The following is a 27421-nucleotide window of genomic DNA, read 5'->3' as shown; positions in this document are numbered from 1 at the left end:
GACAAAACCTTTGTCTTTATTTTTTTTTTTGGGGGACAGAGCGTGCTGCTGGCATTACCGCTTCGCTGATGCGTGGCTCCATCCCTGTCCACGAAGTGGAGGAAGAGTATGAGTACATGAACCGGCGTACTCCACAATCCTCACAACCCCGGCCAGCCTCTTTGGAGGAGCTTGGCTATGAGTATATGGATCTTGGCTCAGAGCTGAGTGCCTCTTTGGGCAGTGTGCCAAGCTCCCAAATGACTACACCTTGCAGGGAGGATGAAGACGAGGAAGAGGACTACGAGTATATGAACAAACAGCCCAAACTTAGCAAATCTCTGAGTAGCATCCGCAGTTCTCAGGGAGACTATACCGATATGGATTCTGGCATCACCCAGAGCTCCCCAGATGAGCAGGGATATGAGGAAATGGGTGCTGTGTTGCCCCCAGTCCAGTATCTTGGCTGCGAGAGTCCACCCTGTCCCAAGAACGGTTTCATGAAACCCTTGCGCACACTGGACTCCTCAGATTGTGCCTTCGATAATCCGGATTACTGGCACAGCCGGATGTTCAGCAAAGTTGATGCTCAGAGGACATAGCTGGGGGCGGGAAGCTTTTTCTGACTTCACGGGCAGCTAAAAAACCCTTAACGTAATCACACTTTATGGTGATTGTGAACTGCAAAGGCAAACTTCTATTCATCTGCAAAGCCTCTGTGATGTTGACCATAGTTAGCAAACGTATCTAGACGGATGATGAGCTTCTGAAGAACAACTGCACTGCAGTTTTCCCCGTCTTGCACTGTGGATCAACAGCTGTCTTCGGTTGGGTTTCTTTGGTTCGAAGGCTCTGGACCTGCAAGACAAATAGGACCAGTTGAGGAAGCACAGTTCAAACTGGAATCCATTCCTGTATGCAAACGGAGGGATGCCTACTTTTTGCAGTGTAGGGGTTTGAAAGAGACTTGCTAACAGCTGTTCCAAACCAAAGTGCTCTGACCACAGACCGATGACACTGGAAGCAGCTCAGATAAAGCCAGCCTTCTCGGCTGCCTAGGGAAGAGTTGCACTCTGTGACAACCCTCTGTCCATTACAAGCAGAGGGGCCTTAATCGTGAACCAAGCATGTGCTGAGCCTTACAGTTGGCCATAAGGCTGAAGGGACAAACTTCTTGAGAAAAAGGAGGCCGACACGTATTATATATTCCTCTAGTGATATGTATAACAGTAGAGGAGTTGATTAATCCTCAGGGTGGATATGAAGGATAATGGTACTTTTTCTCTCAGAACTTGTAACAAGCAACCTCACTGAAGAAGCCAATATGGCCATGCGTGGGCTATGAGATGACTAGGTTTTTGCTCCTACCTCTCAATAAGACCTTTGGCACTCTTGGTTCTGCCTATGTAGTGATGGTTTGCTGTTAGGAATCCCCATATCATAATGAGAAGAGTGGATATGAACAAGGCCTGAACATGCAGGAGGCCAATTTCCACTTTGGGCATTTAGATGTTCACGATTAAAAGCAACTTTAAATATTCTTCTTTCTTGATTGTGGATGATTCAGCAATAATCTCCAATACCTCCAAACGACAAGCAATCAGGAGAGAGTGCCAGCTGTTATAAGGAAATGGGAGGAAGGAATCTTTCTATGGTCCTATGTAGAAGATGCCAGAGGCAGAGACTTTTTTGGGGTTTTTTTTGGAAACGCAATAAATTTTATATTTCCTCTTTTGCTAGAAAGGAATATGGGGATGTTTGTCAGATTAGGGACCAAGGAAAGAGACCAGCAGCAACTTAATCCTTCCTACAAAAAAATTGATAACAGGAGGGAGGGAGATCTCCTTATTCCTAAAGTTAACTAATGTACTTTTGTTTGAAAGGGCATAAAAGCACACAGAGCTTTATGGCATTATTATAATTCTTTTGAGTCAAGCTCATGTATACAAGAGCATGATATGGGAACAATTTTCCCCCCTTTTCTCACCATCACTCCTCCCTATCCTGAGGGCTTATTACAGAATATACAACCTTGACATAGCTCAGGTGTTCCGGATTCCACCAAATAAATAGGCAGTTAGAAAAAGCAAAATTCCATCCCAATTTGGGAGAGGCAAAGCCTGTGATTTGCTTTAAAAAAAACAAAAACCCTTGATGGCTTCTGCACAGTTTGAACAGCATGTTCCTCTCTTCTGTAATTGGTCACTATTGTAGCCTAGTGCAGAATTTACCGTGCAGCATTGTTATAGTCAGAGCAATTATCTATATTGTTTTAGAGCCATCCTGCTGGTCTCCAGGTACTCCTTGGAATTGCCAATGTCTGAGTAAAATGTCAGTGGATATTTCAGAAAACGTGTGTGTGTGTGTGTGTGTGTGTGTGTGTGTGTGTGTGTGTGTGTGTGTGTGCATGCAATCAGTCTGCTTTGATGGTTGCCAGCCAAGCTATTTCCCCCCCCCTGAATCACATTGAGTGAAGAAAAAAAAAAAAAGACTGTGTGATATAAAAGGAAATTCGATTCTTTGCCCACGAGAGCCAGGTTGCAACCATGATGGTGTATTTTCAAGTGTACATTCTTGAATTGATGGTTGAACTCAGTTGGATTTAAACTTGAGTTTCAAGGGATTCTGGGCCGTTAGTGATATTTTGCTACTGCTGATTTTGAGAAACACAAAATGCTGATTGAACAAATCAGTTCCGTTCCTGCCCAGATCAGAATTCCTTAAGGTATAGTCATACCTGAAGGGCTGTAAACCGCCCAATTCATTCTAGCTCCTGCCAATTAGAAATGCTAGAGAGCCATAGAAGAGAAGGATGCTATGGACGCTAGTAGGCTGCCCTCTAGTGAGTAAACTGCATAAGATATCTTGCTTTGTGACTGGACTGAGATAGAAATTCATTGAAACGAAATCTTTGAGAAAATGGAAAATATAAATTTGTTCTCCTTGTTCATTAAACAAACACAGCTTTTCCCATTCCTTCTGCCCTTCATAGCAGAACGAATCTGGGTAAAAGCAAAATAATGGAGTAAGCCCAGATGAAGAGAGTAGAAGTTACTTTGGAGAAACAAACATAGATTTGCTATATTCTAAAATCAAAATCTACCAGTGCTGGGTGTAATTGCAAAAAAATTCTTGGCTTGATTTTTGAGCCAGAAAGTTTTTTTCAGCTTTTTTTCCAAAGCTACTTTCTATTCTTCCAGAACATCACAGACCTCTAGACCAGATGCTCATTAGAAATATTTTTTAAATTTTGATTAGACAAATTAGTGCATGTTCCTTCAAGAACTCCCCACCTCCACCCCCGAATCCAGTGAATTTTGAAGGAAAAATTCCCATTCAACAAAATTGAAATTAGAAAAGCAATTTTAACAAGTTCTAGTTTTGAATTATTTGGGCCTGGATACCTGCAACTGTAAAGAAGCAAAAATCAAGATAATATTCTTGTAGACATAGGTATGCTAAAATTTGATGTGATTCATATTTTTCCCTAGAGTTTTCCCAGTAGTGCAAAGTCTACTTTTTTCAGATCAACTGAATGTTGATCCATTGGTTGTGACAGAAACTGAGCTGTTCCCGAGCCTGAGGTTTTGGGCTGATAGAGAGTGACTGGCTCGAAGTCATTCATCCAGCTTTCGTGCCTGAGGTGGGACTAGAACTCAGTTTTCTGGTCTTGGTGCCTCGTGACTAGACCAAAGTGGCTCTCTGTATATTAGCATAAACCAATATGTTACTGTTTGGATTTCCAGACTGTCTCCAAAGGCTGCAATCCAATTTATTTATTTTTTGTTCCAGAATATCCCTGGCAAAAAACCAAATTGTTTGGTGTGCACTACTTATACTTACGATAGAGATCATTATGAAGAAACATTAGCTAAAGCTTTCACAGCATAAAAATAAATAGTGACTAGGGTCAGTGCTCTTCTATGCTTTGTTTAACAAGTCCCAATTGACTGGGTTCACTCATACAACCCCCAAATTAGGCAAACAATATTATTACTTAGCATGAAGGATGATCCCCAGTTACTATCACCATCTCTTTGCTACAGATCAAATCCGTAACAGAATGAAGAACTACGTAGGACACTTTCAAATCTAGCAAATCTAAGAGAGTTTCACCCCCGAGAATTTCTTTTATCCATATTGGGGTTGACATTGAGAGGAAGAAAACATTCCCAATTGTTAGTCCTCCCTTCACTTTTAGCATTTACTAATCACATTTACTGAAATGCTGTATTTTATTTTGTGCAACCCTACAACCATAGTTTTGGCACATTTATTTGGTTTTAATGGTTTTATTTGTAGGAAAGAAATTTGACCCACCCTCACTTTGAGGAGAGAGTTAAAATAAAGGGATCCATGTTGCTGGGATTTTGAAATGAAGATGCGCTAATCCCTACACTTACTTCAGATGCTGTTGCTTTTCTCTTCAGTTACGCATCGGTGCCATATAAACAACAGCCAACATCAGAGATAAGGCTTTCATTGAGGTACAAGTAGATGCCAATTGTTTCAGGCTATGGCGAAAATAAAAACATGAAAGCAATTCATTAGAACAATTGTTTTTGTAGGATAAAAGTACCACTTTTAATGTTTCCCTATTCTGTATATTGTTTGTCATAAAACTCATGTTGGATTGCTTTGTTTTATTTCTGCCTTGCTTTGTAACTGGTGAAATGAAGGTTTTTGTCTTTTTTTATTTTAAACCAAATTGGAAGGAATCCAAATGTTGGCACACTTTGAATCGCTCAGTACAATGTTCCAGCTTCAGAGTAACAAGGAATAATAGTGTTGTTTTAAAAGCAAGCAAACAAACAAACAAATATGCACTGTCTCTATTGTCACTGGCTATGATGATGGGAGTTCTTTCCTGTGCCAAGATGGAAGCAAACTGCAAGAATAGAAACAGGCACGGGTCACATGCGGAGTTATGTTTAGAAGGATTTACAGGGCACCACAACTTTCTGCTTCCCTATCAAAGCAGTGCTGATTCAAAAATCTAACAAGGTGACAGATTTCCAAGGTTTGGGGGGCCCAAATTACTGTGATTTTATTGGGAGCTGAATATGAATTATTACATATATCCTCAGACTTAGAGGTCTATTTCTTGCTGGGCAAGGACTACATATTTAACCATTTTCAAAGAAAGGATGGTTTTCCAGACAGAGGTACTTCCTGTTGCTGAAGACCTTACAGAAGTTTGTATGTATGTGTGTGTGTGTATGTTTAATACAAATATCAATAAAGCACAATGTTTATATCTGTGTCTGTTGATGCAAATTAGTAGGGGATGGCAGAGGTAATTTTATTTAACACTCCTCATGATAATGTATTTCAAGGATTGGTATCCTTCCTCTATGCTATGTGAATAATAACGAGCTGAGAAGTTAGGTGTGGACATTTGATGCTTGATAGGCATGATGCCCCCCCTCTCGAGGGGGGAGTTGCTGCAGAACAAAGACTGTTTTTTACACTAAGCAAGTGTAAAAAAGACAGCTTTCCTCATCACTGCAATTTGCATTGGAGAAAAAAAAATACTGACTTTCTGCCAACAGAAGAGCTTTAAAAAGAGGCAAATGGATTGAGAAGGCATGATTTGCCTTAGCCCTGATTAGTGGTTTATTTAAGCCACAAAATCTGAGTTATGGTGCCATAAACCATAGTTTACAAACTGCAGTGGTTAGTGTCATTTAATCTGTAGTGTCAAACCTAGACCAACTACGTGACTTAATACAGTTTGTGAACCCAACCGATGATAGCAAGCCAAGCGATTGTCAAACTTATTTTTGACAAGCTACTTTCCATTCAAAGGCCTGGAAAAGTTTCACATTCCTTTCACAATAGCATCTTGGTTGCCTTTAACACAAGTGACCCCAGCAGTCCAAGCCACTAACATCTAGGAATTCCTGGAGGAGGAGATTGAGGCTGCTCATCCCATCCTTCCTCATGTCTATTCTAACCACGGAGGGTTCCTCAGCCCAAAGGGGTCAAAAAGCATGGGAATGTGCAATCTTTATGTTGGTATAGACTGCATTTATCTGTTCTGTCCAAGCCTTGCTCATTTTGGGGGGTATGTGGCACCAACAATATATAAGCACTTGGTCATTCAACAGGTACCATGAGTGCAGCAGAGGTCATGGGGCTGCTCCAATTTTATTTTTGTTTCTCTGTACCCAGCAGCCTACCTGCCAGGCTACAATGTTCAAGACGGGTATCATCAGCCTCAGAAATAAGTATATGCCTACAGCACCAAGGGGCAACGCATAGCTTTTCATACCCTTAACTATGATGCTGACTCTCATTGCCCTGCAATGTAATTGTCCTTATGTGCCCTGTTCAACTTAAATCTGCACTCTTAAAAGAATTCTTTTGGCATGCGGAGTAGCTAAAAGTTTGATTTGAAGGTGGCATGAGATATGGTCTTTGTTCCCATCTCATGGCATGAGAGTTTCACAGCTATCAAGCGGCACTATTGCTGAGCTTAGTTCAGGCTATTATCAAGTCAGGAAAAGGCCTCCTGGAGCCTTCCTGATGTTTCTAACCTACCCCCAACAGGCAAAGGATTATGAAAACTACAGTTCACAATACATGGAAGGCATTAGGCTGTCTATCTCTGGCATTGTGTCAGGTTAGCTTGTCTTGTCAATGGCATCATTCTTCATCCCTTTCCCCCTAATTTCCCATCAGCTTCAAGGGAAGCCTTTTTTAGAGCAAAGCTGCTCCCTCAACTGAGAGCTAGTATTCATCACAGAATCTTTTTTGTTCTCTACTGTTATTTTTCTGCAGAAGCATTGCGCCTCTCTAGCACAAATTTATATTTATTAAAACTTATACTAATTTGTAATTTTTTATATTAATTTATATTCAATTCAATTTTTATTAAATTTTCTATTATCGAGACTGGTCCTTCATTACCCATCCTATGCTCACAATTAATGCAACAAACATTAACCTGGGCTTTTTAAAAAGTACTCTTCTCAACCTGATGTAGAGATTTCGAGCGCGATTTGAGCATTTGAGTCAGTCATAATAAGGATGATACTAAATTTCCCCCTTTCCTGATACATCAATCTCTCTGTTTTGTTTTTAAAGCGGTCAAATAAAAGCAAAAGGGTCTTTCAATGGATCTTTGGCCGGAAGGACTCAAAATAGCCGATGTGGACTGGACTGCCTGTTTCCTCCCTGTCCCAATCCTTGTTAAGTTTGTGATGCTTGTTAATTATTCTTGTTAATACCGCTAGAGTTAATATAAACAATAGTGGCGATAGCGGGCACCCTTGTCTCGTATCTTTCTGAATCTTAAAACTTTGTGTCTTTTTCTCATTTCCTATGACTCTGGCCTCTTGATTGGAGTATATTGCTTTAAACACATTTATAAACTTTTCCCCGAATTCCATATATTTTAGCAAAATTTCAGTTCACATTATCAAAAGCTTGTTTCACACAACTTCAAGGCAACCTTATAAGCGAGTTTATGCAACAACGCCTGGTGCACCAATTGCGACCCTACTTGGATCAGGAGGCTCTACTCACAGTTACTCATGCCCTTGTCATCTCACGGTTAGATTATTGCAACGCGCTCGACATGGGGCTACCCTTGAAAAGTGTTCGGAGACTACAGTTGGTCCAGAACGCAGCCGTGCGAGCTATCGTGGGTGCACCTAGGTACACCCACATTACACCAATTCTCTGCGAGCTGCACTGGCTCCCTATTGGTCTCCGGTCACAATTCAAGGTGTTGGTTATTATCTTTAAAGCCCAACATGGCTCAGGGCCAGGTTATCTTCGAGACCACCTTCTACCGCATAGCTCCCAGTGACCGGTAAGATCCCACAGAGTTGGTCTCCTCCGGGTCCCATCAGCTAAACAATGCCGGCTGGTGGGCCCACGGGGGAGGGCCTTCTCTGTGGCTGCCCCAGCTCTCTGGAACCAGTTACCTCCTGAGGTCCGGACCATCCCCACCCTATTGGCCTTCTGGAAAGCGGTGAAGACCTGGCTTTTCGGGCAGGCCTGGGGCCGTTGATCTCGCTCTTGTGATCTGGCGAGATCCCACCATGAATGGCGTGCATGAGTTTTTAATGTTTTTAATGTTTTTAATTTTTCAATGTCTTTTTATAATGATTTTTTAAATGTATTGTAAGCCGCCCTGAGTCTTCGGAGAGGGGCGGCATATAAATTTAATTAATTAATTTCATTTAATTATTTTTAAAAATTATTTTAACTTTTGTGTACAAATGTTTTTACTTTGGCTGTTCACCGCCCTGAGTCCGAAAGGAGAAGGGCGGTATACAAGTCTAATAAAAGATAAAGATAAATTTAATTGGCATTCACACAACCAAGAACCGGCATTACTGGGTTAACTCGCAAGAGCAGAAGAGCTCACCAAACGCCACGGGAAAGCAGCGGCCAGTCGCCAAAGTAAAAGAGAAAAGTCAGAATAAAAGTCAGAGAACCAAGAGGGAAGAAAGAGCCCGCCTGCAAATCTCGTCCCCGGCCATTCAGAGGCGCTAGTTCGGAAAAAAAAAAAAAAAAAGAGGGCTCTTTTTTCCCGTCGTGCCTCGCCAACTTGCTTCGTCCTCGGCCCGACGGGAGTTGTAGTTCTTTCGCCGCCGACGGAGTGGACTCGCTTCCCAGCGTGCCCCGCGCAAAGCCCGCGCGCTCGCTCCCTTTCCAGCCTGTCTCGCGTTCCGTCTTGGTGAGGCGAGGCGGCGTCGGCGGCGTCGGCGAGCGCGGCAGCCACCACCACCACCAGTACCACCACCACCCGCCCCTCTTCTTCCTCCTCCTCCTCCTCCTCCTCCGCGGAGCGTGGAGAGGGAAAAGGCTTGAGGCGAGAGGAGGAGGCGGCGGCGGCGGCAGCAGCGGCGGCGGCGCGGCTCGGTCCGACCATGTCGGGCGAGGAAGAAGCGGCCGAGCTGACGATCGCGGAAGACGTGGTGGTGAACAAGTACAAGATGGGGGGAGAGATCGCCAACCGTGAGTGCGAGCCGGCGTTGCGGGAGGCTGGGACGGTGGCCTGGGGTGGAAGGGCGTCCCCGAGCTGTCAGGGGAGCGCAGGAACCCTGGCAGGACAAGCGGCGGCGGATGGCGGGGGTGACAAGAGAAGGGAAGGTGGGGTGGGAGAGATCGCGGGAGTCCCGGGGGCGTATCTCGCCAGGCAGGACGGAAAGAAACCGGGTGCAAGTCGGGCTGGAAAGAAGAGAGCCTTGGATCGGGGAAGGAGGTGGGGGGGGGAGGAAAAAGAGAGAGAGAGAGAGAGACCCATTTGTGTAGCTGTCCCATCTAGGACTAGGGCGGACACACACACACACACACACACACACACACACACACACACACACACACAATATCTCTTGGGGCGATTTTCCAGGAGGAGTCCAGCTGCCCGTGATCCTCGATCTCTCTCCTGTGTACTTTTTAAATATATACACATATATATTTTCCCCGTCTTTTATGTTCTTTTTGTCTCCAGCTTCAGTAACCCCCCCCCACACAAAAAAAACCTGGAAGGGAAATGTAATAGTTTTACTTGAATTAATCCCCCTTTGCTTGGAGTGGGGGGGGGGGACTTTTCGCTTGCTAACCTCCGACTCCTTTGCTAAATACTCTTAAAAAGAGGAATGATATTCGTCCTTTATTAGGTGGTGGGATTTTTTTTGGGGGGGGGGAGCGGGAGGATCCTAGATCTCATCCCCCCCCTCTCCGGAGTGTGTGTGGGGGGGTTACTGAATGGAGACGCCGTCCTCCCAGAACTGCAAGGCACATGGTCTGGGACTTGCCATGTGCTGCTGCTGGCGCTCGCTCTCTCCTCTCCTTCACTACCTTCCGACGTCCTGGCGGCCTCCCAGGTTTTCCCCCCTTTTGTTTAAGGAAGAATGTCTGCTTCGGATCAGATCACCTTAAAACACACACACACACACACACACACCGTATTCTAGGAAGTCGATAATTAGGCCGGCGCGGAGATCGGCAAAGGGAAGTCTTTTATTACAGCTCAGCCATAACTTATGCCTCTGTTTGGAGAGATGGAGGCTTTCCCTTTGAGCAAACCAAGTATGTATATATAGCACACTTGGACTTTTTTTTTTCCTCCTCCTCCCAGCTCCAATGGTTTTTATAGTGCGAACAAACAGGCAGGGACAGATTGAGTAATCAAATACCGGGCTTGCTTCATTAGAGATACATCCAGTTTACCTTTTTTTTTTTTTTTTTTAATGTATTTTTGCTCTGGCGAGGAGCAGAAGCTTCAGACTTTGTCCGCTTTCGGATAAACTGCTTGGTGCAGATGCGCCATAATAAATGTTACTGGGAAACATTCAGAATCTAAAGAAAGGATGGAAGGCTTAGCTGCAGATGTTAGCTTTACATTTGCTCACACAGTAAGAGAGAGAGAGAGAATAGTTTATTTCTCAATCATAATTTTTCCTGGAGGTGGGGTTTAACAGTCCTTTCCGTGCCTTTTTAGCAGGCATGTTGGAGTAACATAAAATAGATCATAACTTAACTAAAAAGGATGAATAATTATTTATGCAGCCAACTGAGATCATCTACATTGTTTTAAATTGTGTATTAACCTATATTTACTGGTTATATTTCACCTAAAATAATTTGGACGATCACAAAAAAATATGTATCTGGCATTGTTTTTTACTACCAAATATAAAATGTACTATCAAATGTGTTCAGTTCTGATTCTCTTGTGTTTTACATAAATTAATTACGTGTTCTTATTGGTAGATGTTGTTAAAACATTTATTTTATAGAGGTCTTATTTTAATGGAAATAAGCACCCAAGAATTAACTAACCTGCAAAAAATAAATTTACTTGCCTACTGGGAGAGACTAGTGGAAAATAGAGAGCTGTTCTTTACTGGGTTTAGAAGAACGGATTTTCCTCTTGTAGCAGTCTGTTGGGTTTTTATAATTGGGCATGTATGGAATTTCATGCACTAATCTTACTGCAGCTCCTGAGAACCTATGTAGCTACTAAGATGCTTCTTAAATTCACAGAACTACAAAGGCCCTCAAAACTGTAAATTTAAATTGGATAGGGAGTTTCTTGAGGGCAGAAAGATGCCAGACTGGAAAAACTACCATAATGGGATAGAGTGAGTTCTTAAAGATTTCACCACCCTATGCATGTTTAATTCAGAGTTCTGAAAACATTTTTTAAAGTTTTTACAGTGCTTTGACATAGCTAGGTTCTCTTAATTCAATGCATACTAATTTGCATAAAGACAGAATTTGATACATTTTGAATGGGCAGTTGATGTAGACATACTGTCTAATCTGAATTCAAATGTTAAAATTATATTATGCAGTCTTATCATATAGTCTTAGTGGCATTGTATATTACATTTTGTGGCTTTGAATGTGCCTTGGGACTGCTATTACCAAAATTCTATTGGAATCACAGTGCATTTCAAGATAGCATTATGTTGCATTTTTTGAAGAGACCGAATGTTCTATTGCCCAAGTTCTGACATAACCCATGTAAACTTACTTATAATAATTCACTGGCCAAAGATGGGCCAGTTTGCTATTTGCTCATGAGACGGAGTACAATCAGAGATGGCTATTATAATTTTCAGAAAGACAGCATGGGTTTTCTTTGTCTTTTTGAATTGTATCCTAATCAGGTTTGGGCTGAAGGAAGTTCTACTGATGTCAATCATTTTTAAAAATAGGATGTATGCTTAAATATGAATTAAAATGATGTACTGAACATGTGGACCAGTATCCTTCAGTTAGAAGGAAAGAAAGGATTTTCTTTCAAGCAGACTATGCTACTGATAATGAGGTGGATGAAAAATAAAACAACTACTGATTTGGTGTATCAAAATACTATGAAATTTTAAAATCCATTAACATTAATTTGTATTTTTCTGTTGAACTTCAGGTGTCTTGCGTACAGTGGTAGAGGCAGCTAAATCTGGAGTATCTGTCCTCAGTTTATGTGAGAAAGGAGATGTCATGATCATGGAAGAAACTGGCAAAATCTTTAAGAAAGAGAAAGATATAAAGAAAGGTATTATGCAGCTACAATGTTTTTTTTAACATATCAATTATTCCCTATTTAAATTCTATTCATTATTTCATGCATTAAAGTATGTAGAGGTGTTGATATTGGAATTACTGGAATATAGTCAAAAGTATTTACTGCTACTGGCAAAGCTCAGCCAGATTTCCATCTCTTAACTTTCTTTGTGGGGTTTGAACTAGTTACTAGGCTGTAGAATTGAAGGGTAAAATGTGATGTGGAGCGATGCATGCAGCCTCTTTTCTTAGATTTGCATGGCTGCCTTCTACAGCTGATGTGCAGTGCCAGGAAAAGACACATTTGGCTCAAGGTAGAAGTGTGCACAAAAAGAACAATGGTATTTTTTTTTTGTTTCAAACTAGAAACAAATCATATTCTGGGGGTTTCTTACAAATCACAAATTACAAAACATTGAACACTTTAATTGTTCCAAATTTTGTCTCAAACAAAATGTGGAGGGATCCCACAGTAATTTTATCAGAGAAGTAAACCATTGTTGTTCCTTTCCCTCCTTCAAAAGAAAAGAGCAGATTTTTTTCAAGGGCTGCTATTGCCATCTGTCCATCTGCTTCTTCCTTCAGTGGTCCCAATAGATCCCAGAGTAGCAGATCCAACTGATGGACCTTCTTTGATCTTCCTAACTTTCCTTTTCATTTACTTTTCCTCATTTGCCATCCCTGCTGGCCTCATGGTGAAAGTGAGGGCTTCTGCACTATGTATGGCCCTCCTCAATGTTCCAAAGGCCATGTAAGCAACTGGCCTCTCTTTATTCACCTTTCACAACTTGCCATATTACTGTTACTGATATAGGTGCACGTTGTTGTAAAAAAAATCTCTCAACTTTGGCTTTCTCCTTCTTTTAAATCCCCCCTTGCAATATCTCTCCTTAAAATAGCACTTCAGATCAGTGTCTGGAGCAAAAGAACCTTATTTTATCTCAAATCAACACATATGAAACACAGATCAGGCCAGACCACTTTATGCTAGTTGTTCCTTATACAATTCAGTAATTCACAATTATTATTTTTTTTACATATCCCTGGTTTACACAATTCCCAGCAGTTATTGTGTATGCTCTCATGTATACTCCAAATCTTATTTTGCTTTTCAAATCCATATTTTTGCACAGCCCTGGTTGTTTGTAAGTTTGTTAACTTCTGCGAAGCCTTGTCTGTGGTGCTGCTCATGTTTCTAGAAGCCTGTTATATCTGTTTAACTGAAAACAGTGAATTAAAGTTTTGTTTGTTCTGTCCTAGTGGGTGATTTGATACTGTGAGCAGCTGGTTTATCAATTTTCCACTTCCTTTTCTTGAATTTATGTACTTTGAAGCGTTGCAGAACTTCTAAAGTGTTAGTTTATTTGTTTATTCCCTGGGCTCATAGGCAGCTCTGAGCTGCATACCTAATTTATACCTAATGCATACCTCTGAGCTGCATACCTAATTCAATAATTGTATAAAAACATACAATCTAAAATATCCCAGAGACTAATACCATGACTTACATCTAGATACTGCTAATCAAGAGGAAGAAGATACAGTATGTCAAAACACGAAGGCATGATGAAAAAAACCTTTGGTTTTTTAAAAAAACAGGATCACGGCTACTGATCTAATCTTTGGGGAAATGCCGTCATAGAGACAGACATTGCTCAGAAATTTCCCAAAAATTTGCAACTTCTTGGAAGGTGACATTCCATGCAGGAAGGGACCTTCCAAATCTTGGTGGAAGGGCAGAGACCAGTGGAAGTTGACCGTCCTGGAGATACTCAGATCTTAAGACGTGAAGAGCTTTAAAGGTGATAATCAACACCTTGAATTATGCTCACATATGAAAACCAAACCACATCAACGTTCTTAGGGATTTTAAAGTAACATAAATGTTGTCAGTCTTAGAGGTAAAGAATGTAAGCCTATTTAAAGATTAATGGTATTATCTGGCCTATGTATTAAGAAGTAATCGGAAATGGGGTTCCTGATTTAAGCCAGTATCTTGAATGACTTTTCTTTGGTTCCAGAGAATAATTTATTAGCTACATGATGTGTTTCAAACCAGTCCACACTTGGAAGATCACCCTATTGAACAAACCAGGGTTTATTTCCATCTGAGCATGCAGTAAGATTACAGCAGTAGAGTGGCTGAATTCGCCTTCACCTCTTGACTGAGAGGTAGCTTCATCACATGCCTTGTAATCTTTGGGAAGAGTCTGAAAAAATAGTTTATGCCTCTTCAGCTATTCATGGTTACACCTTAAGTGTCTCTAAATACTGACCAAGCCCAAAGAAGCTGTTGTTACAAGACAAGTTTGTGCAGCTTTAGTAAATACTGTATGCTCACAGTGTCAGCAGAAAAAATATAATTCAGATGAGCAGTTTGTGGGGCAGATAAAGTTTCTGAATTATATGAAGATCCAGAGTATGACTCAATTTATTTCTGTCTTGATTTAAAAATGGATAAATAAAACCTCCCCACCAAAGGCGGACCCTATTTTTTTACTTGCATTTTTTACGTGCTTTCGAACTGCTAGGTTGGCAGAAGCAAGACCAAGTCTCTAATAATAAAGTGATAAAATTTGTACAGTCAACTAATATATTTCAAGTTGGGAGATGTTACAGGACTAGTGTGAATTCACTGCTACTCCCTTTTTTGTGTAGGTATTGCCTTTCCCACAAGTATATCGGTAAATAACTGTGTCTGTCACTTCTCGCCCTTGAAGAGTGACCAGGATTACATCCTTAAAGATGGTGATTTAATCAAAATGTAAGTGCCTTTGATTAATTTTTTTTGTGCTAGTTTTTTTACTTAATTCCTTTACTGAACCGAGCTACACAAGACGAGCGTCTATGAGATTCAGAAACGTATCACTGACATACTGTGCAGGACTGCTTTTGACATAATGTGGATTTCTCATGACAGAGGAAGAATAAAGTCAGTTGGCTGTGCCCTGCTTACCAAATTGTTGGTTTAGGTGCCAGGGTGTGAACTGCCGGTTTTACTATAATATGTTTGAGACCCTGAGGACAAGTAACTTCTATGCACAACATTTAAATCTTAGAATGTCACAAGAATCATCCTGGTTTCTCATTTAAAAAAAACATTTTAAATCTTTTCCCCTCTTTGTGTTGCAGTGACTTGGGAGTCCATGTGGATGGCTTCATAGCAAATGTAGCACATACCTTTGTCATTGAGGCATCAAAAGTAAGTGATTTGCATGCAGCTTTGAGAAATCACAAACAGTCAAAGTGGGATTTGTTCTAGTAGAGGGAATTTATATAAACAGCATCCCTAAGTAGAAAGGGCTTGCGCTGGAGTTCCAAATAGATGGCCACAGCAGTGGAAATGCCCTTGCCTTTCTCTCAGGTGTCTCTTTTTTAAAGGGCCTGCCCAGGAAAGGAATGGGAGATGGCCTTTCAAAAGGGCTGAGCTCAGTAGTGAGTTTCACTTACCTTCGCTACCGATTCGGAACTCTGAATGTGTGCAGCGCTTCTGCGCATGCACAGAGCGTCCATGTTGACGTCCGGGCAGATAGGCAGAGCCTCCTGGAGCGAACCAGTAGAAACCCACCACTGGCTGAGCTACCTTAGCCTGGGAAGCAGCAACAGAAAAGAGGAAGCCTTTGTGCAGGCCAGAGGAAGAAGTCAGAGAAGGCCAGAAAGAGCATGGCAGAATGATAGTGTGGGCAACAGCCAGAAACTCTAGCAGACACGAGGAAGTGGGGTGACCTGAGAACCCGTGGAGGGATCTTGGAGAAAACAACAACCCAATTACTAATCCTGTTGTCAGGAAAAGACGGTTGAAGGCTTGCCAGGGAAAGCTAAACCCAGTACCACAGGAGAAGACCAAGGCCAACGTCACTTAGCAGAAAAAGAATCTAAAATATAATTAGAAAGGCAAAGAACACAGTGGAGCTTTATGTACCTATCGACAATGAATGCTCTTAAAGAACCAAGACATCAGCGGCCCTCTCTTGCCTTGCTTTTTGGCAGTTGGGTTAGAAGAGGCTGCTAAAGAGGCAGGGAATGAAGCCAAGATCAAGTATGAACCCAAGGACAAAAAGAAATGCATCAAAGTCAAGCACAGAACGTGGAAGGGTTTCTAGACTAAGTCTCCTTTTGACTCTTCCCCCTGGCTCAGCCAGTTTCTAGCCTCCTAGGTATTTTGGAAAGGTAGTTCATAAACATGATTTGAGATCAAGCTGGCTTAAGTGACTGTATTAAACCGTGTTGTAGGCATGTGAAACCATGGCTTTCAGGTTTTCTTTTGCTAAATGTCCATACTTAAGGTTCTTATTCAAGCAATTTGCTTTTAGTGACATTTCTTATTGAAAACGTTTATGCTGAGTGAATTTGCCATCTGCCATGGCTGCCTCTATTAATGTGAGCAGTTGAATCCGTGTATAGTGTTGATATCTATCACTGCTCAAAAGAGCAAACAGCTATATTGATTGATTATATATTATTCACAGCTTTTTGAAGGATTTGTCCTATTCAGTTTGACCAGGGCAGTCAGGAAAAAAAAAGATATCAAAATTATTAAAACCACTGATAGGACAGAAGATGGTAATGAATAATAAAAGATTTAAGCATGAGTCATGCTGTGTTGCATTAAGGTGTCTTTTGTTCTTCCAGTCAGTTGCTGCAGATATAGCAATAAGGGCATCTCTGAATTCATTCATTCATTCAAATTTATTTATTACTGTAATAAATTTACTGTAATAAATTTGAGCCCAACTCCAGTGGGCTCAATGAAATAATTAAATCAGTCTAATAAAGAATAATGGCCATATAGATTATTATTTCTCTTTTTTGGCAATTAAGATTTTTGAATCATAGGAGGTATTAATCTGGCATCAGAAGGACACTGGGGAAAATAATATCTCGTGGACCCCAAATGTCTTGCAGGTCTTATGTGGCAAAGCATCTGAGCCTAATCAAGATAAAGTTTCATATAGTCAGGAAAGGGAAAAAAAATCACGTTTAGCCAGGTTATATCTTTTATGCACAGTGCAGCTAAATTCTGAACAGAATATTTAAATCTGATAAATTTTAAGGTTTATTTGTTACACGTCGACTAGAAAGTTCTCCTTTTTTCACTTTTAAAATGGATTCTTCTGTATTATTATTTTCTTCCCATTTCAGGAAACTCCAGTGACAGGTCGCAAAGCTGATGTCATAAAAGCCGCTCACCTCTGTGCCGAAGCTGCCCTGCGCTTGGTCAAGCCAGGAAACCAGGTAATGATAGGCAGCTACTTTTCACATGGACCGTGGCAGTTTGAGGAAGGTGGCCAAGACTTTCCAGCTCCCGTTCAAGCTTGAAGTAATTCTGAATATACGAATAAGAAACTTGACTTTTTCTGAGAGGAGGTAATGTGAGAAATCTAGAATGTAGTCTAGACTGAGCTGTGAGGCCTTCTTCATAAAAAGTTGCTACAGTTGCTTTCAGACTGCAGAGCAAAGATGGCCAACCGGCATCTCATAACTTGGCCCTGGCCAGCATAACTGATAGTCTGAGAGGACAGGGATAGCACTTCAGCAATAGCTAGAGAATCGCACATTGCCTTTAAAGGGCTTATAAATATCCAGTCAGTATTTAATTAACCCTTTGCTTAACAAAAAGTTAAGTGTCCTGGTAACACCTTGATGTTCTAGATGCATTTTCAAAATGGTGGCATAAATACTCGGCAGCTTAATATTTTTTAAAAATGGGACTGATCTTTCTTTCTTCCATTTTATTAATCAATCCTTATCTCCTAGGTTTTAATAAGCTTAGCTTTTCTCCTTAGCATCTTGCTCTTGAATTGGAAGCTTTTTTCCCTCTCTTGTAATATAGAATAATTTTTGTGTTACGGCTTTGGAGTTCATATTATTGTGTTACGCTGTTCACCCTTTGTAATTGATTGGATCTTTCCAACTTTGCACAAAAGTAATACCTCTCTGCTGGTCATTAAAGCATAGGCATCTTTTGCAGTTTTCAGTGAGGAATTAAAAAATCACCTGTGCTTTAATGAATATTATAAATTCCTATCCTATGTCATAAATTTCTTAAAGTGAAATAGGAAATAGGGTATGAGGCACAGTTTTTAATTGCATATTTGAATCGTGTCCATATTCTTAACAGAATTCACAAGTAACGGATGCCTGGAACAAGATTGCTCATTCGTTTAACTGCACACCAATTGAAGGTAAGAGTTGGCTGGATGAAGAATGAAGTTGGTGCAGAATAATACAGGTGGTCCATGACTTAACGACTGTAATGGAGCCTGCCCATTATGGTCATAAGTTGTAATGGTCTTTGTGATTGCCTTGCTTAATGACCCCAAGCCCAGCTCTCCGGATTGCAGTTGTTAAATGCCTGTATAGGTCATTAACTGGAGTACAAAGTGCCTTGTGGGAAGAGGCCTAGCCCATCCCAGCACTGCAGCATGTCCTCAGCTTACATGTGCCCTACTCCGGGTTTCTAGAACCTCCCCCCCACTGAGATGCACCATACTCTTCTTTCTGCCTAGCTGCATTTCTTCAGGCCTTGGGCCTGCTTCCCACCTCTCTGGGTCTCACAATTATGCTTACTGGAACGGGCCACTTACTGTAAATCTCTTTTGGGAAGTAACCATTCCACCATGCTGCCTCCCTATGTTATATACACTATATACAGAGACCATATAGTGCCATCCTGGAAGCAGGCCTCATTTTGGGAGTGGCTGCAAAGAATTGTTGCCACTCCAAAATGGAACCTGCTTCCAGGATGGTACCATGTACTTAGGGAAGCTGCCTGGCAGGTCCGTTGGCTTTCCTTCCCAAAGTTTTCTTCACATTCTTCTGGGTCTCACAACATACTCCTCACTCCCCCACCCCCATTACCAATCAGTTTATTTACCTTTTATTATAGATCTTCTGGAAGCAGCCACTGCGCCATGCAACCTTCCTACAAATCTCTGGAGATCATGTTGAGAAAGGAGAACAGGTCGCTCTGCCCCTCAGCATCCTCACAGGCTGTGTGGTTGTCCCAGAAACAGACATCATTTTGGGAGCAGCCATAACTAATGTTGCCTGCAGGGACCCTGTGGAACAAGAAGCAGAGCATGGGGTGCCTTAGGGAGTGCGGGAGGCCTTGGGAGACTCGGGGCAGGTGGGCTGCACCTGTACTAGGTCTGCCAGAATTTTCTGCATAGCTGAGGCACTCCATGCTCCACTTAATGACTGCATCAGGGAGACCAGGAATGGCAGGCTTCAATACAGTTGTAAATAGAGGACTAACACTATAACTTGCTCAGTGGAACTTTGAACAGTGGCTGAATGCGGGATCATAACCCAAGGACCACCTATAACATGTTTAGAAATGCACTCATTGTAACAGTGAATACAGTCAGCTGCAGATTCCTATTACCATGCAAGGTATAGAAGGAGCATGTTAAAAATGAGCACGGAGCATTATGTTTACTTCACAAAAATGTTACATAAGTGGGATGAAGGTGACACAAACAGCATGAAAGTGCTAAACCTTGTGGAGATGAAAAACAATGCAAGAGAACAAAAATGTGGCATAAAATATTGAATACAAGTAGAAAAAGGGTGAAAACATTAGGATGTGTGAAGCACCTGAAGACTGGGAGAATAGAGAGAAGTTAAGGCAATCTAGCTTAACAGATGTGCAAACATCACATTATAGAGGTTGTGGCTTCCTTCGTAACAGTGTTAGACTTGAGTTATGTATCATTTAGGGCAATAAAATGTAAAGATGACCTCTGAATAATTTTACAAAGTACAAAGAATAATAAAATTACAAAGAATTTTACTGCCAACCAGCAATAGCAACAATATCACATTTTCCTGCTTTGATAATGAATATAGCCAGACGTTAAGCAAAAATGTATTTATGGTATTAGTTTTGATTTCAAAACACAGCATGTCTTAAAATCTTAGCATGTAAGCCTCCCTTACAATACCAATACTAACATAAGCTCTTTCCTTGTTAGGGATGCTATCACACCAGCTAAAACAGCATGTGATAGATGGAGAGAAGACCATCATCCAGAACCCTACAGACCAACAAAGGTATGAAACAATTTAGAACTGATGCTCACTCGTTTTGAGAATGATTTGCTGTTTTTTTTTTTTAAATGAATTTTGATGGAAAATGAAATGGAATCCATAATTTTCAATTAGCGGTTTATTATTCTGCAACTTTCCAAACCCTATTTAGATGGAAATGGTCTTTATATGTTTATTCCTTATCCAGAAAGGACCATGAAAAAGCAGAGTTTGAGGTTCATGAAGTATACGCCATTGATGTTCTTATCAGCACTGGAGAAGGAAAAGTAAGTCTGTTTATATCTTACCTGTAAGTGGATAGTCCAAAGACACCCAACCTCATATAATATAATAAAATATATTCCTGACTGGGTTGCTTGGCCTGATGTCTTGGAAAATCCACAAGTTGCTAATTCCTGCAGAATTAATGAAAGTTAACAGAGTGGTTGGTTTCTGTGGTGGACTCCCTCCTGACATATTGATCAGGATATTCAGATGCTCAAAGACTGCTGTTCTGTTATAGTCTCAGAGTTTTAAGAAAGACAATAAATTTGATCCTGCCGTATTTCCATACAATATTTAAATGTTACTCGTGATATGGTTGCTATACATCTGCATGAGAAACACACTGATTGGCTAGAATAGCAAATCTTGGCTGAAGAACAAGAAGCTTCAGAACAAGTTGAACAACAATAGATCAAAGTATTATTCTAAGTCATAAGGTGGAAGAATAATTCTTCCGTTCTCAAGATTCCCTTTATGCCACTTTTGAAATTTGCAGCCAGCTTTTGATTCATTATTGTGAAAAATATTAAATACTTATAGATCACTGTCTTATTGCACTCATAGCAAGTAGAGGATTTTTTTTGGGCTGCAATTTCTACTCTAAGAAGAGGCTGCATCCTGGCCTGTTTTAAATTTAATCTTTATATCCACTCCCTAATTCAAGTTCTAAGAAAAAATGGATTTTCTGCCCAGTATCTGTTTTGGTTTATGCTGATGACACAGTCATTCATTTCTGAAACAAGTTGATCTTCAATAGAGCACAAGCCTTAAATACTTAATGCATGGAAGAAAAACTAGAAATTAATTAAACAAAAGCCATACAGTATTCACAAAATTAGGTGCAGATGACCTTTATGAAGAGAAAGTTAACAGCAATCAGACTGAGCAAAACAAATTCTTTAACTGCATTGTGTTAAATGTTTCAGTATCTGGGATTACTTCATCACACACAAAATTTCCAATGCAGTAATTAGATTTGCCACACAGCATAGAAATCACAGAGGCACCGGCAAATCATTTTTTAAATATCTTGCCAAGAAAACTGCAGGGACTTGTCCTGGCAGTCTCTTAGAATGAAACATGACTGAATAGAAGAGAAAAAAATTGAAATAATTGTGTTTCCTCGCAATCATGCTTTTGGGGGACAACATACTGAGCTTGTGCACAAATCTATATCTAACGTGTTGCAAAAAATGGAGGCAATTCAGTCCAAGTTTATAAGAGCAATACTTCATGACCCTCGTCTTCAAGCATGAGCTTGAAGCTCACATTGGATTGTGTGTCAATCAAGGCCTGCATGAGGATTAGCCAATTGAAATACCGGATAAAACTTAATTTTGGCGGGAAAGATCTCTTTCCAGTTCACAAATTGTTATTTGATGTTTTACATACCAGTTAGGTCTACGATTCTAAATGAATAAACTGGGAAATCCACTTACACTGGGAATGATTCTATAAAATCAAAATTGTATTTCAGAAAGGTTTTTTTTTTCCCCCCTCCTCTCTTGCCATATGGCTGCCCTCACAACACAGACTGTGTTGCTGAAACTGTTATGAATTACCCTTGTTTGTTTTTAGGCTAAGGATGCTGGGCAAAGAACTACCATTTACAAAAGGGACCCTTCCAAACAGTATGGTTTGAAAATGAAAACTTCCCGTGCCTTTTTTAGTGAGGTGGAGAGACGATTTGATGCTATGCCTTTCACTCTCAGGTTTGTATGTAACTCTCAATAGCAGGCCTCCACTTGGCTACTCAACTGTTGAACAATTCTTGCCACTGAATAGTTTCTGCTCAATCTAAAATAATATCTTAAAATAGTAAGTTATATTGTAAAAGGCAGGGTTTTTTTAAAAAAATTGCATAGCTCAGGGATACGAAGGTTGATGACACTAACTTGTGGTTAAGAAGTATAACAGCATGCTGAAGGAATCTAAGAGATTGTATAAGGGAAGTACACTGACTAGGTGCGCTCGGTTTACTAAACTGGAGTTTGTGTAATCATGAATGAACAAACTGATTGAGTACATTTGCACAATATACCAAAATAAACTACATTGTGACTTAATGCAATTATGAACCAAGCTCTTTACAAATTAAGAAGGAGTCTAGTACTCTATTGAATCCTCTTTCTGGCTTGTATGAAAACTTCCAGTCTTTTTTTAGTGACATGATGGCAAGACAATTTGATGCTATGCCTTTTACTCTCAGGCAGTGTCCAAATCAAATTTGCAGTCATAAAGGCTAGAGAAGGTAAGGTTCCTTTGGAGCTGAATCCTGTGGTTGGTGCCAAGTTGTTTACTTGGATAGATGCAGGATTCTTTGCAGTTTGGAGCCAGCTTATTTTCCTGAAAAGACTAACATAATTGTTGAGTAATCAGAAAAGTCCAAAAGATGAATGGTTGGGATTCTGAATCTGTTCTTCTGTTTCCCATAGGGCACTTGAGGATGAAAAGAAGGCCAGGATGGGGGTAGTAGAATGTGCCAAACATGAGCTGCTCCAGCCCTTTAATGTCCTCTATGAGAAAGAAGGTGAATACTTGCTGCTGAATGTCAGAGCTATTTTTGTCTTGCATCAGGCTAGACTGTTTCCTTCCAGAGGCAGTTGCTAAGCATTGCATTGCAGGATGAGAAACCACTGGACTTTCAGGTGTTCCTGGAACCTTCCAGTATCCCTAATCACTGACCAAGCTGCTTTGGAAAATAGGAAAAGTGTGGGGGGGGACTAATTTGTGAGAGCCCTGAAATCCAGTGTAACTGCAGGACTTCCCTCCCTCAGCTTCCAAGCCTGGCAAAATTGGAAGAGGCTCGTTTTCATAGTTCAGTGAGGCTTGGCAGATTTTAAAGCAACAGGGCATCTTAAGGCTGGGATAATAATCCCAGTGATAGAACTTACGACTGTGGAGGAAGGAAAGTTGATGGTAGTTACAAGTTCTAATTGGGCATTTGCCAGCAAGGTTTGTGGCTTTTGGATTAGGAGCAATGATATCTCAGGCCAGTAAGCAGACAAGAAAGCTGCTGCTCAGATAGGAACCTGCACAAAATGCTGCCTTGGATTAGATCAAATTTTAGAGGCATGGAACCGATTCATTTTCCTTGTGGGAAGAGATGGGGCAGAACGAAAATAATGTGATCTTTTGGTGCATTTTGTTTTCTTGCTGTGCAATTATCTTGTTGCTAATGGTTGCTTATCTTGCTCTGTTGTCAATCATCTACTTCCCTCCCCCTGACTAGGAGAGTTTGTGGCCCAGTTTAAGTTCACGGTGCTTTTAATGCCCAACGGCCCCATGAGAATAACCAGTGGCCCCTTTGAGCCTGAACTCTACAAATCAGAATTTGAAGTTCAAGATGCCGATCTGAAGGTCAGTAACAACTACTGTGCTCTTGTAAGAACAAAATTTGTTGTAGTGAAGAGAATGGCTTGACTTTCCTATTCTGGTGGTAAAAACACTGCTATAAATATTCATTATTGGATATGTTAAACATATTTAACATGTTTAACATATCCAAATTTCATAAATGCAGAGCAGTAGGCATATCTCTGCCATTATGCCTAATTCAGTGGAACTGGTGAAAATTGTTTTGAATTAAAATTAAACATTTTTCCTGTCTTAAGTTAGTTTATATTGTGAATTATATAGCCATTTTAAAAAAAGAGAGAGAGATATTGACTTCTAGCTTTTTCTAGTCATGATTACTATCCAATAATTCTCTACAAATGGGTGAAAATTGAAGCAGCTGGCTCCAAAGGACATGTGGCCCTGCTCCTTTGTGATTCCAAGTGTTGAACATTCTACCCTGTTTCCCCCAAAATAAGACATCCCTTGATAATAAGCCCAATTGGGCTTTTGAGCGCATGGCAATAAGGCCAAGCGCTTATTTCAGGGTTCAAAAAAACATAAGACAGGCTCTTATTTTTGGGGAAACACAGTAGGGCTGGTTACATTCCTATAGGGCTGGCAGGAATTTCTTTATTTGTTGTCTTAGAATAAAGAGGAATCACTTATTAGGTATCTTTACTCCGGATATTTTTTTCCCTTTTTCTAGGCGCTCCTACAAAGCTCAACAAGCCGTAAAGCCCAAAAAAAGAAGAAAAAGAAGGTAACTTGGCTCTGGGATAAATGGTGATGTAACTCAGTTGAGCTGCAAGTAGTGACAGCTCAAATATTTTTATGCCTTGGATCATTCTTACCAGAGCTGCTTCCTCTGAGTGGATTGTTAAGTGTAATATGTAATCCATACAGTTTTATGTTATATAATGTGTAGTTCTGTAGACCTACTTGAGTGAAATGACTTGGAAGATGGGGAAAGCTTGCTAACTCCAGGATAAATGGGGTATAATCATTTAATAATCTCTGGCAAATTAACAATTCTGGGACAGGGCTGTCAAACTCACGGCCCGCAGGCTGGATGTGCACTGGCCGCGTCCGGTGTAGCAAAGGGGGAAAAGTTGCAATACATCATGTGACGACGCTGTGACAACATAAGTTTGACACCCCTGTTCTAGGAGGTACAGTTGAAAAGAAATGATTCCATTAGATAAGTTTTAATATATTTGGATTTGTAGAAGTGTAAAGTGGTAGGACCAGTTGCACAAAGAGCATTCCCAACTCTAAATGGATTGGGGCTTTCCATCAGCAGGTGGCAGCACGCAGGTGACCCTCGGCCAGCACCAAAAAGCTAAGATGGTTTGAAAGATTGATAGGAAATGTCAGCTGTAGACTAAGACTAGAAGAATCCCAGAAGAGGCAACCCATTTCCATATCATGCCAGGAAAACATGGATGCAGTCCTGTAATCCACCAGGAGTCCAATTTGTTATCTGTCTGGGTGTGTGATACAGTCTCCCATGTACATAGAATAACTCACATCTTTGGGATCTTTGAATCTCACCAAAGGCAGGACTGCTTTAAACTTCATACAGCTGTCTCTCCCTTTGTTTTTCCAGGCCTCCAAGAATGCGGAGAATGCCACAACAGGGGAAACAGCAGAAGACAATGAGGCTGGCGACTGAATGGTTCTGCTTTCCTCTGCCTCACACCTGATTCTTTCTCTCACATGCCCCCTTCTAACAGGAGAAACGAGCATCCCTTCATGGCTATTTGTCTCATAGGACCACAGGACAAACAGCCTGGACTTCCCACAACGTGCAACCAGCTGAGATTGACTTGGCCATTAAGGGAGGAGTCTCTTGGCCACTTCAGAATACTTTTAAATGTGTGAAATAATAAAATCAGGAGTAAAAAAACAGTCTACATTCACTCTTTCTAGCCTTTGATACTACTTGTGCTCCTTAGAAGTGAGCAAATGCAGTTCTCAGCAAGAGTGGGAGCTTTCTTCTGGCTCCACCTCTCTCTCCTTCCCTCTTAAAGGTACTTTAACTCTTCTGAAAAATCCTTCGACATCTTTGCAACTAATTATACATGCAAAAACTCAATTCCTGACTTTAGAATTGTATTACATGCAGCTAGTATAACTTGCACGTCACTGCTTTTTCAATGTTTAGGCAGTTTTCCCCTCTTAAACGTCTAGGATGTTTCTTAAGTTACTAAGGAGGGGTGTCTTTTTTACAAACCCCAACAAGATATTTTAATTTTTGCAGACAGGCTCTTCGAAGATTATTCTATTCCTCTAGGCAGCGTCATTGTGTGTCAACAGAATTATTTTTCATTTGGTTATATACTACTGTTGGTTTAAATTATCATCCCAGAACAAAAATAGGTTAATTGACCACCTAGTAAAATCCTTTCCAGGCTCCAGAAGTAATAAAACCCGATTTAATGGGAGCTCTTTGATGTTTGTTTGGTTTTTTACATTTTTTGTGCATTTGCATTTACTTATCCTACACACATTTGCCTTTTCATTACTAAAACCTTTCATTGTATTGATGTACGTGATACATAAAACAGGATTTTTCAGAAGAATTCCCCTCTATAATTTTTACATGAATGAATGGTATGTTACAGAATTGGTAGGACCTGGAATTGACTCCATTTGTGAGAATCTCTTTTTTATAGTATGTCTTTCTAAATTGTCCATTTCAATTGTATATGATTGTGTGGGATGTTTTTTTTCTATGTTATTCCAAACCAGGTTCTTGTCTACATCCTTAATGTAGATGAATGGATTTCTATAAACTGTTTTGTGCTGAATGGCAGGCAATACCCTTCTGTCCAGTATACCTGGACTTTAGCATTTAGCAGTCTCGGTTACTACCAAAGTTTAAGACCATCAAAGGAATTTTAGATGTGTCTTTTTTCTGGTTTCTTTTTTTTCTTTTTCTTTTTGTCAGTCTCTGTAAACTTCTACTTAAGTTTCTAGAGTGCTTGCCTGCTTTTGTAAGGATCACTTTCAATGCTGATTTTGGAAAGTACAGTGGGGAATATGTTGAATGGAGATTGAATTATACAGAAGTAATGAGCTTGGAGGGGATCATGCACAAAACTTGCAATGAATTGCCAATTTAATTCTAAACTGCTCTCAATTGTGAACCATGAATTTAAGGGAGGCGGGGTGGAGGGGGAAAATACCATTTGTTCCTAGCAAGGAGCATTTTAGCATTTATAAGAAATGTATTCTTATTTCCCTTCCTTTATAGTTCAGCCACATTACCAGTTTATAAACCACTAAGGCTGCAGTTTATTTAATTTTTCATCTTTCTTTTGAAAAACTATAAAGCAATTGTACCCCTTGGTTTAAAAAAAAAAATGCAGTTGGAAATTTTGGAAGAAAATTCCCACAAACTGTTCTGTAACTTTGTTTTTTTTTTCCAAATAAAATTGATTAGTGATACCCATGGATAAATTAATGGGTCTGCTATGTTGAAGGGGTGGAGGAGTCTGAAATTTGAAATATACTTGAAGAAACGTCTGCTTTTATGCACTTAAGTAACTGAAAACATGAAGAGTTGATAACTATTACTACCTATCAGATTCTTCCCATTTTTGAACATCTGAAGATGTGTAGTGCTAGGTTTCTTACTCAAGCATTATGCTTGATTCATTGAATATTCTATAATGCATTTAAGAAAATAAGCTTATTTTCCTCCTATTTAAAGAGTTTCCTTTTCTGATATTTTGCTTGCTTCTCCCCCCCC

At 40.4% G+C, this 27421-nt stretch overlaps 2 protein-coding genes across 2 annotated transcripts in view; both read left to right on the top strand.

The window, feature by feature from the left end:
- The window catches only part of ERBB3 (erb-b2 receptor tyrosine kinase 3), a 54068-nt gene extending 51687 nt beyond the window's left edge, over positions 1 to 2381 (top strand). Inside the window, exon 27 of the mRNA XM_070937743.1 lies at positions 40 to 2381. Coding sequence (XP_070793844.1) covers positions 40 to 581 — 542 coding nt within the window. The 3' untranslated portion in view covers positions 582 to 2381. The remainder of the gene's footprint in view (positions 1 to 39) is intronic.
- Positions 2382 to 8651: 6270 nt separating this feature from the next.
- PA2G4 (proliferation-associated 2G4) lies at positions 8652 to 27117 on the top strand. Its single transcript, XM_070937742.1, has 13 exons — positions 8652 to 8952; positions 11876 to 12004; positions 14671 to 14776; positions 15145 to 15214; positions 17155 to 17247; positions 18134 to 18197; positions 19989 to 20067; positions 20252 to 20330; positions 21907 to 22040; positions 22764 to 22858; positions 23561 to 23688; positions 24374 to 24427; positions 25274 to 27117. Exons 1-13 carry the CDS (start codon positions 8865 to 8867, stop codon positions 25337 to 25339), a joined length of 1185 nt encoding a protein of 394 aa, XP_070793843.1. The 5' UTR covers positions 8652 to 8864; the 3' UTR covers positions 25340 to 27117.
- The last annotated feature ends 304 nt before the right edge of the window (positions 27118 to 27421 follow it).

This window comes from Pituophis catenifer, unplaced genomic scaffold, assembly GCF_029215685.1.
Source record: "Pituophis catenifer annectens isolate HBS135680 unplaced genomic scaffold, rPitCat1.0.hap2 SCAF_2, whole genome shotgun sequence".
NCBI classification, from domain to species: Eukaryota; Metazoa; Chordata; class Lepidosauria; order Squamata; family Colubridae; genus Pituophis; species Pituophis catenifer.
The sequence above is the reverse complement of the archived record's forward strand: the minus strand, read 5'-3'. Positions and strand labels throughout refer to the sequence as shown.

Coding starts and splice junctions, on each gene's coding strand:
- PA2G4 (XM_070937742.1), top strand. CDS start 8,865: ATGTCGGGCGAGGAAGAAGCGGCCGAGCTGACGATCGCGGAAGACGTG. Junction 15,215..17,154: donor TTGTCATTGAGGCATCAAAA/GTAAGTGATTTG, acceptor TTCCCATTTCAG/GAAACTCCAGTGACAGGTCG. Junction 22,041..22,763: donor GCTATGCCTTTCACTCTCAG/GTTTGTATGTAA, acceptor TGTTTCCCATAG/GGCACTTGAGGATGAAAAGA.